The 12,562-nt window shown below is 41.7% G+C and overlaps 2 protein-coding genes across 3 annotated transcripts in view; both read right to left on the minus strand.

The window, feature by feature from the left end:
- Positions 1–12,562, minus strand: part of LOC130372883 (troponin T, fast skeletal muscle isoforms-like) — a 116,914-nt gene that overhangs the window by 25,402 nt on the left and 78,950 nt on the right. Inside the window, exons 3-5 of the mRNA XM_056579043.1 lie at positions 3,266–3,291; positions 1,813–1,839; positions 1,245–1,265 (exon numbers count right to left, since the gene is read on the minus strand). Of these exons, the coding sequence (XP_056435018.1) occupies positions 1,245–1,265; positions 1,813–1,839; positions 3,266–3,291 (74 nt within the window). The remainder of the gene's footprint in view (positions 1–1,244; positions 1,266–1,812; positions 1,840–3,265; positions 3,292–12,562) is intronic.
- cald1a (caldesmon 1a) overlaps positions 8,919–12,562 on the minus strand; it is a 31,761-nt gene continuing 28,117 nt past the window's right edge. For both annotated transcript variants that reach the window (XR_008893368.1, XM_056578714.1), the window contains 2 exons: positions 11,562–11,598; positions 8,919–9,072 (listed from right to left, as the gene is read on the minus strand). Coding sequence is in view for 1 of the 2 variants with exons in the window: in XM_056578714.1 (XP_056434689.1) it covers positions 9,059–9,072; positions 11,562–11,598 (51 nt within the window). In the remaining variant the exon portion in view is untranslated. The remainder of the gene's footprint in view (positions 9,073–11,561; positions 11,599–12,562) is intronic.

Here is a 12,562-nt window from a genome sequence, read left to right on the forward strand (position 1 = left end):
TCATGACGGCCGATAAAAAACGACAGTGTTACACCTTATGTTTTTTTTGATGACGGCCGATAAAAAACGACAGTGTTACCCCTTATGTTTTTTTTGATGACGGCCGATAAAAAACGACAGTGTTACCCCTTATGTTTTTTTTCATGACAACCATTAAGAAACGACAGTGTTACCCCTTATGTTTCTTATCATGACGACCGAAAGAAAATAACAGTGTTACCCCTTATGCTTTTTGATTGCCGATAAAAAAATAGTGTTAGCCTTTACACTTTTTTTCATTCCTGAGCAGGAATAAAGTTATCTTAGTGGGAAAATAAAGTTAATTGAATTTGAATTACGTATTTTCTCATGACAACCGATCAAAAACGACAGTAGGCGAGTATCAGATCAAGCAGGCTCTGCGTTCCCTTGCATAACATAATGCATTCTGGGATCAAAACGTCAGGAATGCTGGAGATATCTTCCCTATGCGACATGTCACATGACTTTGAAAACTCGCGGGAGCTCCCTCCGTCTGCATTTCTGTGCACAAATAACGACAGTGTTTTTCTTTTTTTTTATGACGATAATAAACGTCTGTTACTAATGTTTTTTTTATTTACCACCAATAGAAAAAGACAGTGTTACCCCTTATGTTTTATTGAATGACTACTGATAAAAAACAACAGTGATACCCCTTTGTTTTTTTTAATGACGACCAGGGTGCGATTCTTTTGGGAGGGATAGGAGGGATCCACCCTTTTTTTTTTTTTTTTTGGAAAATAAAATGTTTCATGTCTTTTTAATTTGCCTTAAAGATGAATGTTCAACTGTTTGAAATGTAGGCGAATAGGGCCTACCATTTACTTAAAAGAAGAATTAGGCCTGTCGATCGCCTATTTATTCATGAAAAGAAAGAAGGAAAAAAAACCTCCATCATTTGACCAATCGCACCCTGTGTGTATTTATCTTGCCATAGTTCAAAAGCATCGCTAGGAACCTTGAAGGTCTCAAAAACACACACTTAAAAGCAGTTGCTGCGATACCTTTGTCTGAGTACATCAAAGTTCTCAAACAAATGACAGCCAGCGGATATTTAATTTGGTAGTGAAACTCCCACCAATGTTATCAAGCCAGAGCTGGGGGGGGGGGGGGGGTGAGAGTGGCGCACACTGAATGCTGAAAAGGAGCAAAGCCGGTATTGACAGGAGTAGACGCTCAGAAGCAGTTAAATGACAGCTGATGAAAGCCATGGAAACTGTTACCTTCAGTTGCAGTCGGTGGTTCTGTTTGGGATGGAAAGTTGGGATTTTTTTTCGACAGTGAAGTTAGAAACTAGAAACGGTTTCGATGGACTAAAGATGGGAATGCTCCAAGCTTTAATAGGGTTACCATGAAATGTGGAGCCAGTTAATATGCATCTACATGTTTTCCACATGTGAAAACATATAGTGTTGTGTATGTTTTGTACGTATAAATACATACAAGCCTCTATGTATTCATACGGTCCAACTATGTAATGAAATAACATTAATACAAAATATACACCAATTAAAATATTTAAGTATAAATAAAAAAAAACTTTCACACACAGAGAAAGTGAGAGACATAGACAAAGAGAGAGACAAAGAAAAAGAGAGAGACAAAGTGAAAGAGGTGTCAGAGACGGAGAGACAGAAAGAGAGACAAAGAGAGAGACAGAGTGAAAGAGGTGACGGAGAGAGAGAGAGAGAGAGAGACAGAGAGATAGGGAGAGAGAGAGAAAGTGAAAGAGGTGTCAGAGAAAACTAGTATGGGGAGAATAACGTAATTATGAAATAAGAGAACCTTTACCTTCGACTTCAAGTGGCAACTCCTCATCTACAACAGAGTAAAGGACATTTGAAAATAACCAGCTGAGTTTATTTCTATATATACTTTTTATGAATGTATATACAGTCCTTAAAGATGGATGACATTGTTCATGAGACGGCACAAGGCGACACGTTTGGCCAATTATGGACATCTTGATAAAATGACGTAGGAGGACAAAGCCCTGCTGTTATCTGACACGGTGATCCCACACCGAACCAAAGCACAAAGCGAGATGTTTCCCATTAAAAGCACACATTTCACCCATCATTCAAATCATAACATGCAATTTCCGGACACGTTAGTTTGTCGCGATAAGTAGGCCTACGCCTGTTTATCGCTAATCTTTTTATTTTTTATTTATTTCTATAGGTGATGGTACAATTAAAGGTACAATTAAATAAAAGTCCCCTCACTCACACACACACACACACACACACACACACACACACACACACACACACACACACACACACACACACACACACACACACACACACACACACACACACACACACACACACACACAGGGTGATGGTGTTTTCTCTCTCAGAGAAAACAGTACAAATAAAGATACGATATATATATGTATACAGCAAAAGCATCCAGTCACCTTCTGAAGTCAGTAATGAATCCAAAACACAGTTCAAACAGAGCAGGAGCTCTGCGTGATATTCGATGCAAATCCCTCGCATGCAACACTGAACACCGGAAGCAAAAACTCGTTTACGGAACTAATCCTCACGCGGCCAAACAGCCAGACGGCGGGATTATAAAGTATACGGTTGTTTACCGTTCGACAATAAAAAACTGTTTAAAACTAATGGGTTTAAAACTCACTGTTCAGAGGACGAAAAGGACAGCCCTGTATGAATGTTGTTGGCAGCATTGCTAGCATTGCTATGCTATTTGAGGCGAGGTGTCAAAGGTATGGTCCGAAATAAGGCACATTTCCCGCTATCTCTGTCATTTCACAACATTGAATGTGAATTTCATTACATTACACCCATGAGAAATTATTTCATGAAGGTCAGATAAAGATTTATGTTACAGGCAGGCTAAAAACATGTTAATTAATGTGTTAATGAAGGCCCACCTTGTGATGGGTATGACAACCGACTAATTAATTAACACCTTTGTTAGTAACTAAATTAGTTACAAGTGGACCACACCTTATTTAGACATAACACCTGGGTAGAACTCAACAGTGGTTTATAAATGTTAGGCCTATTGACAACAACACATCACATTTACCATATTTTAGCATGACATGTATCAAACGAATAAACCGAACCACCAGAATACACAAACCTCTGTTGTACCTCCTGTCAACTTGTTTTCTCACTCAAAAGCAACCGGGTTTAAAAGTACAAAGAGAACCCTGACACAGTGACAGTCTATAGTCTTAAGGAGCCATGCAAGACGGCTTTTTTACCTGCTTCCTGCTCCTCTTCCACCTCTGAGGAGACAAACATTTGATCATAGAAGTATTGAGTCTTAAGTGAACCCTGCGGGACATTGATCGACTGCAACTGATTTTGACAAAAGAAAATTCACTCCTACCTTCTTCCCTGGAACGAACACAAACATAAACACGAACACACAGACAGAGACAGAGACAGAGACAGAAGAGACATGGAAATGTGTTACAGTTGATTTCAGGGTTCCTCTATGGGGTGAATGGATTATCTTGACGATGGCCTGGGCCTCATCACTTACTGTGCCCCCTCCACCTCCACCTCTACAACATCCTCCACCTCTACGTCATCCTCCACCTCCTCGGTCTCCTCCACCTCTTCAGTCGTCTGTCCTTCAGACATCTTGGATTTTCTGTTACCAGAGTTTCATCATGATGGGGAAAAACAACAATTAAAGAAAGAAACAATCTTTTGTTTGTTTTAGAGACGATGAAGGTCAATTGAAACTGTGCTCAATCTATGCTTTATCTTTACATGCGTTTTGATGGGACCCTTGGACTTACACACACACACACAAACACACACACTTTATGACCCCCATCCTTAAACAATCACCATGACAATAAAAGCAACAGGGTTTCCAAATACAGCCTGCCTAATCCGCAAGATATCTCCTTGGCAGAGAGTGAGAAAGCGGAGGACATTGCGAGAGAGAGAGAGAGAGAGAGAGAGAGAGAGAGAGAGAGAGAGAGAGAGAGAGAGAGAGAGAGAGGTGGAAAGAAATAGAGAGAGAGAGAAAGAAATAGAGAGAGAGAGAGAGAGAGAGAGAGAGAGAGAGAGAGAGCAAGAGAGAAAGCTCATCTCACATGTTCCTCGTAATATTGAATAAGTTGAGTAATGTGCAGCAATGCCTGAAAGAGGTCATAAATAGTTTTTCTTTAATAATTCACCGACAACAGGACACTGAACGAAATATTTAATGTGATTAAAGTTTTTATGGGGATACAATTCCTTTTCATTTATAGGCGTGGTACATGACAGAAGCCGTCGGTTTAGAGATGTATAATGTAAATGTTATCGCCAAGCCCCCCCCCCCCCCCCCCGAGACCAGCCCTTGAAGTCCATTTGAAACAACCTCTGGCGCTGATGCCCATTATCTGCAGTCACAAAGTCACAAGACAATGTGTCAAGGTGATGTACACACACACACAAACACTCAGAGGAGAACCTTGATGTCGTTAAAAAAGAGCGTCTAAATATACACCCTGACCAACATGATGAGCATACACGCGCACACGCACACTCACACTCACACACCACACCATGTCCTCCTGCGACGCAGCTTTTCCATTAGCTAATAAATCACACGATCGGCGGCTCCAAACAGCCATGGGCGGGCTGATATTTGGGTGCGAGCGCAGCTCTATTTTTAAAGAACTGTAGAACGGTTTGTGGGTGGGGGAGAGGATTGAACAGGTGCAGAGAGAGAGAGAGAGAGAGAGAGAGAGAGAGAGAGAGAGAGAGAGAGAGAGAGAGAGAGAGAGAAAGAGAGAGAGAGAGAGAGAATTCACTATTTTATATCAGCATCAGTTCAGTTTTTAGCATCCATCCCATTAAAATGTTTCTTATTTTTGTTGTTTTGTGGCTTGAATGTCATATAAAGTGCATTTCTCCTCTGGAAAAAGTACATATTGTGTTATAACTAAGTTTTATGAAGGGTATAAAGTAGGCTACATCTCATATTTATAAAGTACATGTATAAAGAACATCTTATTCTTGTAAAGCAACATACAAATACACATGCTTAGAGTATACATTATGTATGACGCACGTCTTATATGTATAAAGTACATAAAATAACATATGTATAACGTTTGCATCATGTATAAAGTTAATCTTATATGTCAATTAATAATGGATGTACAGTGTACATATGGTTGAATTACATCTTATTTCACGGATCAATTTCCCTATTGGTTATAAATGAAGAGATGTGAACATAGTTAGAATGGAGGGATGTTTTCACGTTGTCCACGCTGGTTATTGTCCTAACATTATCGTAGCGATAAAGTGTTTCCCTGTACTTCGTATGCTGTCTCTTCCACCTTCCTGATATTCAAACCAAACATCTGCACATTCAATTCACACACACGTCACCTTTTGGAGGGTTTTATTCCTAACGGTTTAGGGCCTTTGGAAGGATGCATGTTGGACTGAGTTAGTGAAATGGAATCACTATAAATGACCTAAAATGCACGGACTGAAACCCAAAGAGAGGGAGGAGGGAGACAGAAAGGAGGGGGGGGGTCAGCAAAAGAGACAGTGAGAGAGACAAACACAGACACACACAGAGAAAGTGAGAGACAAAGAAAAAGAGACAAAGTGAAAGAGGTGTCAGAGACAGAGAGACAGAAAGAGAGACAAAGAGAGGGACAGAGTGAAAGAGGTGACGGAGAAAGAGAGAGAGAGAGAGAGAGAGAAAGTGAAAGAGGTGTCAGAGACAAGACAGAAAGAAAGTGAGCAAGACAAAGAGAGAGACAAAGAGAAAGAGAGGGGCCAGAGAGAGAGAGAATCCAAAACGATGGTAGCGTGAGTGCGTGAGTGTGAACGGCATCGTCTGCTTCTCAAACTCCATCTGGGTAAAGAAAGTATGAAATGGAAATCCAGGGAGAATTCCCTTACTGCAGCGGGGGCCTGCGGGCCGCGGCATTAACACACGTACTCGCTTTTAAACGTGTGCGGCCGGTCTCCCGTCTGGCTGAATCAGTGGAACAGCGACTCTCTCTCTCTCAACAGCAGCAGTGGAGGAATGTAGCAACGGTTGCTGCCAGCATTAGTCTGTAATAAAGGCAAAGCCCCAAAGCACGCCACAAACTACACCAACCCGGGGCCTCTAAGGGCCAAGCTAAGTAGCACCCCCTGTGCTTTTTTTACTCCCTACAACGGCCACACGCGACACACAATGGACTGACTGTAAACGCCTGGAAATCAAATCAGAAGGCGTCCATTCCGCCACATCCTTCAAGCCTGAGGCAGGAGTCTCGAGAAGAATGCAATTTGAACTCGTGTTTTTTTCCTATTTGTTCCGTCTCCTCGAGTCGCTCCTCGTGCGCGATTTGTCAGGGAAACAACCGACGGGTCTAATTTAATTGACTTCCATTAATTCCTCCTCATCTGACTAGTAGCGTCGGTGACACTACAACACACAAAAGCAGAAGAGCAAACACAGGGAATGTCATGCGGGGTTCCAGCAGTCATGCTAATAGACCCCCTCTCTTACCCGCCGGGGAGCTGCAGAAGAGCGGGTGTGCTAAGTGCGGCTTGTCTCGGGCAAAGCACTTATTAATCTAGATACACAAACTCACTGATCCACGCCCAGCCCACCCAACCACCCCTCAAAGCACCCGCGCCCCACCACCATCACCACTGTGTCTGGTCACGTGACCCACCCCGCTGGCCCGTGATTGGTGCGTACCACCGTCTATTGTTAGGTTGCCACCCGGGGGGTTTGGTCGCGTCTATTGTTAAGGGCAAACAAGAACACACAACACCGAGGGGGACATTGCTCAACCGGGAAATAGTACTTCAGCAATAGTAAAACATTTGTTATAACATCAAATGGAGAGAGAACCATTCCCAGGGCGGAATGAAACGTGGCTAGTTCTTAGGAAAAAGGAGACAAGGACTTGTGTATTAACGATAATGTCTTTATTGCCGTTGTTGAGTCAATGGTACAATGTTTGACGAACATGAATCCAGCTGGAAGCTAGCCACCGCCGTGACATTGAGAGCGCTTGGCTAGGGGCAAACAGAACAGCATGTGTGTGTGCTTTGCATAGCGGTTATTCGCTTCGTAAAAAGACAGGTGTCTGGTTAAACATGGACTTAGAAGGCTAACACAAAAGAGATGGACTAAAGATGTAACAAAAAATAAATCATCGAGGCAATATGAAAACCACAGTATATAAAAAAAAGAGGCAATAAAACGTCACCATAAATCATACAAGAACTTTTTTTTTTTTCTTTGTCAGGCTCCCCTGCTCATGGTAGGAGCCTTGGAATGTGATTGTCGAGAGTTTGGAGCAGAACATATGATTAATTTCATGCCCCAGAGAATATTTCATTATCCTTATCAAAGCATGTGCTGTGCGAAAAAAAACAACCTCATGTACATATTAATGTAATGCAATGCAACACTTGAGAATTTTTCGGCAAAAGTTAAGCATCGGGAATACAACGACGATTTCGTAGGTAGGATAACTGCCAACAGCCGACAGGTGACATACCTTACGTTTACTCATGTGTTTGTAGCACAGAGGCCGTTGAATCCATTAACAAAAACAACAAAAAAACACTTGTTATTGCAATCATAAGGCAACAAACTTAACACAATTATATAGTGGTGCACATCCTTGCATTTAACGATTATTGTATTCTACAGGCAACCGGCAGATTGGATATCTCTCTGCGTGCCCAAGGTAGGAATGCCTGTGATTCATAGTACATATCTGGAATGAATTCAGTCCTGTTGTTTTTATTAATCCCCTGCATGGGTCTTATTTATTATCGGCCATCTTGGTTAAAGGTGACATTTTATACCACCAGATTTCCAAAACGGCTTGAAACGGCTAATCACACTCACTCCTGGTGCTATAATATGTCACCTTTAAGTCTTGGTCTGCTTTCAGGTCTGCTGCCTAGCTAGCCGTTGGAACCAAGATGGCCGCTGTAGGTGAATAAGACCCAGCATAAACCCAATAGCTTTAAAAAACAAAGAAAAAATAAGCAGAAAGCCCCCCCCTTCACCGCGCCACACAGCTGCGTTAACATCGTTACGTAGGAATGTCTATGAAGATTTTAAAGTGATCATGAGACTTTTCGTGTTTTCGAAATTTTCAAAAATGACACAACGTATAAAAAAGCATAAATAAAAAAAAACGACTTTATGTATGATTAAAGATGGAATGGTGTTAATAATCGAGCGCTCCTTTCACTGCCAAAATTAACGCTTTAAGTCCTTAACTGCCTGTTGGTGAATAGTCATAATATCAAAAAAAGCGAAATACCTTTTTTTTATGCGTATAAAAAGGTTATTGATATATAAACGTACATTATAATAGTTAATAATAAAAAAACAAACACATGTGCTAACATATATTACTCGAAACATTGCGGAGCTATTGGTTTTATTAAGACATTATTAAAGTGAAATCCGCTAAATTCTAGAAGTGCTTTTTTTCTTTCTATCTTGAACTTGGTGACTAAAGTCGCAAAGTGTGAAGCATTCGCTTTAAATATAAATAAAAAAAAAAAACGATGTTTGAGTGAGAGAGAGAGAGAGAGAGAGTCATGTAATCGCTTATAGTATGTGTTCACGGACATCTAGAATTGGACAAGGCCGAAAGAGCTAAATTCAAATTAACCATATTTTCTTTGCTTTGTGCCCCGTGGGATTCTACGCGATGCATGTGTAGAAAGATCATAAAGGTCCAAATTTCACAGCATTTTTGGTTCTTTTCATTTTATTTTTTCTTAAGAATGTAACACTACGCAAAAATAAAAATAAATCGACGTGCAAAGGCACTATACTCAGACGCAACCGTACAAAAATGCTGTTTCGGTACAGTGGTCGGACCGTGCGTTACCCCCCTCCCCCCGCCTCCCGCCCTTTTCCCCTCCGCCCCCCTGGTTGGTGGGCGTGTCGTCTTGTGGGTGTGTCTTTACTGGATACATAAGACTGGGTCTAAAGGAAGAGGCTTGGATTAGATCGTCTTGGTCCCTGGTTGTTGCTGCAGCAGCCTCTGGAGATATTAGTGTCCCATACCTGGGGGGGGAAACCAACACAAAACAGAATTTACTATCAAGTACTTGCAATGATCAAGAAGTACTGTCAACGATCAAGAAGTACTCTCAATGATCAAGAAGTACTCTTAACATTCAAGAAGTACTCTTAACAATTAGGAAGCATTCTCAACGATGAATAAGCACTTTTTACGATAAAGAAGAACTCTCAACGATCAAAAACTACTTTTAGATTGATTTATACTGATTACAATCTAGAATAACTATTCATGATCGTGAATGGATCTCAACGATGAAGAAGTACTCTCACCTATCAAACAGAACTAAGAGAGGGATTTATGACATTGCAACTAAACCAGTACAGGAAATAAATCCTTGAGTGACTGAGTATGAAAGAGCAAAAAGGATCAAATATTTTGCAGAGGTTGCATGGTGTTTTTAAGGTTTTAAATTGGGTACAATTTCACATTTATGACAGTTTCAGTGTAGACCGATTTAGGAGCAGAAATCAATATTTGGCTGCATGGATAGGGAGCCTAATTTTTTTGGTTACCCAATATGATGTCAAATTCTATACTGAGGTACAAACAAAGAGAAACATTAAATACATTGAAGGGCAGGTCAATTTCTACAATGAATTGTTCTGGTGTCATGTGCTTTGTCCTTGTCTGTGCGTACTCATTTGTTTCATAAAAGGGAGTCTGTGAATCCATTTTGCCGTCACACATCACAACCAGTTAACGTTGCAATACTTACCAAAAAACATAGGGAAGTATATTTATATTGCACCATTCAGAAAACAAGGCCATTCCTAGTGCTAAGGAACATACGTTTGTCTGGGTGTGCCAGGATTCAAGTCAACTTAATTCCTCAAATGAAACTTAATTTGACCGGACAAATAATCTATAAGGGCATGTATGTGGTTTCACTGACTCACTCGCTCAAAAAACACAAAGGCATCGGCATGAACCCATCTCTTAAAGTCTAAACAAAGCCCGTCCGTTTTGGCCTGCAGCAGACATGACAGACTCTTGTTGTAATGCTATGTTGTGCTAATTTCAGCCGGTAATGTGATAAACCCAGCATGCAGGAACCGCAGGCCCTTACCCCTCTGTCAGAGCACGAGAGAGGGAGAGATACAGAGAGAGAGAGAGAGGGACAGAGACAGAGAGAGAGAGAGACAGAGACTGAGAGAGAGAGAGAGAGAGAGAGGGACAGAGACAGAGAGAGAGAGAGGGACAGAGACAGAGAGACAGACAGACAGACAGACAGAGAGAGAGAGAGAGAGAGACAGAGACAGAGACAGAGAGAGAGAGAGAGAGAGAGCGAGAGAGAGCGAGAGCGGGAGATAGAGAGAATTGGCAGAGATGAAGAGGCTAACTGCTCCTGTATCGAGTGTGCAGATACTGTTTGAGAGTTTGAAAGATTGCTATTTATTCATTCAACCGACACTTTTGTCCTGAAGACACTTATTCATTACGTGGGCTTACTACCAAATCATTTAGCAGACACTTTCAAGTGTATTTGAGTGAATTCAGAGACATGTCATTAAGCTAGGGGTTAGGGCATATTGGTCAAGGATGCTTAGATGGTTAGGCTGTGGACACTGTGCATCGAACACAGCGTTTGTCCATGGGGACCCTCATAGCCGCTACCATCCGTCCCCCCGTGCCAATACACCAATGGTAAGTTGTAATTGTTTATTGTGTTTTTTTGTGTTTGTGAGAGGGAGTTTGGGTGTGTGAAGGTTTTGTGTGTGTGTGTGTGTGTGTGTGTGTGTGTGTGTGTGTGTGTGTGTGTGTGTGTGTGTGTGTGTGTGTGTGTGTGTGTGTGTGTGTGTGTGTGTGTGTGTGTGTGTGTGTGTGTGTGTACAACTGTGCAAGCTAATGGAATGACATGGATAGGATCTGTCAAGGTCAAACTCCTTCTCTCCTCTCAGGGGTACTCAGACGAGGGGAGCTGCTGCATTCGGCTTCGGTTCTGGAAATAGCCAACGAGGCTAAAGACCCTAAACGGACGTCCTAATATTCCCCAGAGACCCTAGACCCGAAAGGTATTGAAACCAGATTGTTTTCAAATATGCTTTTAAAGCTAAAATATCTAAAATAAAACAGGTTTATAATTAAATTCTAACTATCAATGTATGCAATGCTAGTTACATATGTGGGCATATTTAAAAAAAATAAATCAGTATCGATGTTTAAATTCTTTAATTTATTGTTTATATTATTTATTTATTTTTCATAATATAACTGATAATAAAAAATTATGGCAATTATGGCTTATATTCTAATTATTCCAACTTTTCAAGTCCAATAAAAAAATGATAGTGTGCGTAAGGCATACTTTTTCTGTACATCGAGAGCCAGGTTGTCAACTGCCTGCCTGTTGCTCTGAGCACCGCACCAGAACTGGACCGCCCACGGAGTTACATAAGGACTCTCCACGGACCGGCCACCCACACACACAAACCCAACACTAATGCACAGATATACCATTTTGTGCACTTACCATTTGCGACTGATTTTGCCTCCCCTCTGCCTGTCATCTATAAAAGGGAAAAAGGAGAAATAAGGAGAAAGAAAAGCAGAGGAAGAAAAAATAAAAACGGTTAGGGCGGATTGAGAAAATCAACGAAGTAGATCTGTTTAGAATTCCTGTGTCAGAAAACGGCCTCAAACACTGAAGCTCATATCGCTAACTCAAATCTAACCTTCGAGCCCATCCGGCACTGACATTGACAGTATGATCTCATCTACATTGCCGGAGCCGTTCATCTTCCTCATCCTCATCTGCGTCCTGCCATCCATCAGCGCTAACAACGGCTAGCTATTAGCTAATAGCCGTGAGCTAATAACAGGGTTAGATAACCACTGTCCTTCCTGTCCAGGGCCAGTCGTACGTCACTGCGGACCACCGCCTAGCGCCCTCCAAACCCCACAACTCCACTGTGGTGGACCACAGACCTCTGGCATAGCCATAGCCGTTAGCTAAGCGCAAGCTAGACCTGGGCTACGCCAGGACAGGCTAGCGCCAGGGCCCTCGCTCTGGCTAAGGCTGCTGCTGTGAGCTCTGTTTCTCCGTTAAACCGGGAAACAGTGAGAGAATAAGAGAGAGACAGACGGACAGAAATAGTCAATTATACAGCCCTGCAATTCCGGAGTTGAAACGGAAATTGCGATCCAAACTGTGCGGTAATTGCTACTCCTGACAACGTTCCTTGTGTTCTTCAACACAACACAAAAAATAATACGATAGTAAAGACAAAAGAAACCTTCAAATGAAGACAGGGTGATGCAACACAGCCATTTTAAAAGAGTTCAGCTTGCAGTGGGACAGTGCGCGATACACACAAAGGCGCACACACAGAAACACACACACACACACACAAGCACAGCTTACATATTCAATATGTCTAGCCTTTGAACTAAGCTCTAGCGATAAGAAGGTTGTAGAAATAATGCAAACAAACTCATTTTGAAGTCTTTAGAGATGAATGTACCCTTAAGTCA

This window comes from Gadus chalcogrammus, chromosome 19 (assembly GCF_026213295.1).
Source record: "Gadus chalcogrammus isolate NIFS_2021 chromosome 19, NIFS_Gcha_1.0, whole genome shotgun sequence".
Taxonomy (NCBI): domain Eukaryota; kingdom Metazoa; phylum Chordata; class Actinopteri; order Gadiformes; family Gadidae; genus Gadus; species Gadus chalcogrammus.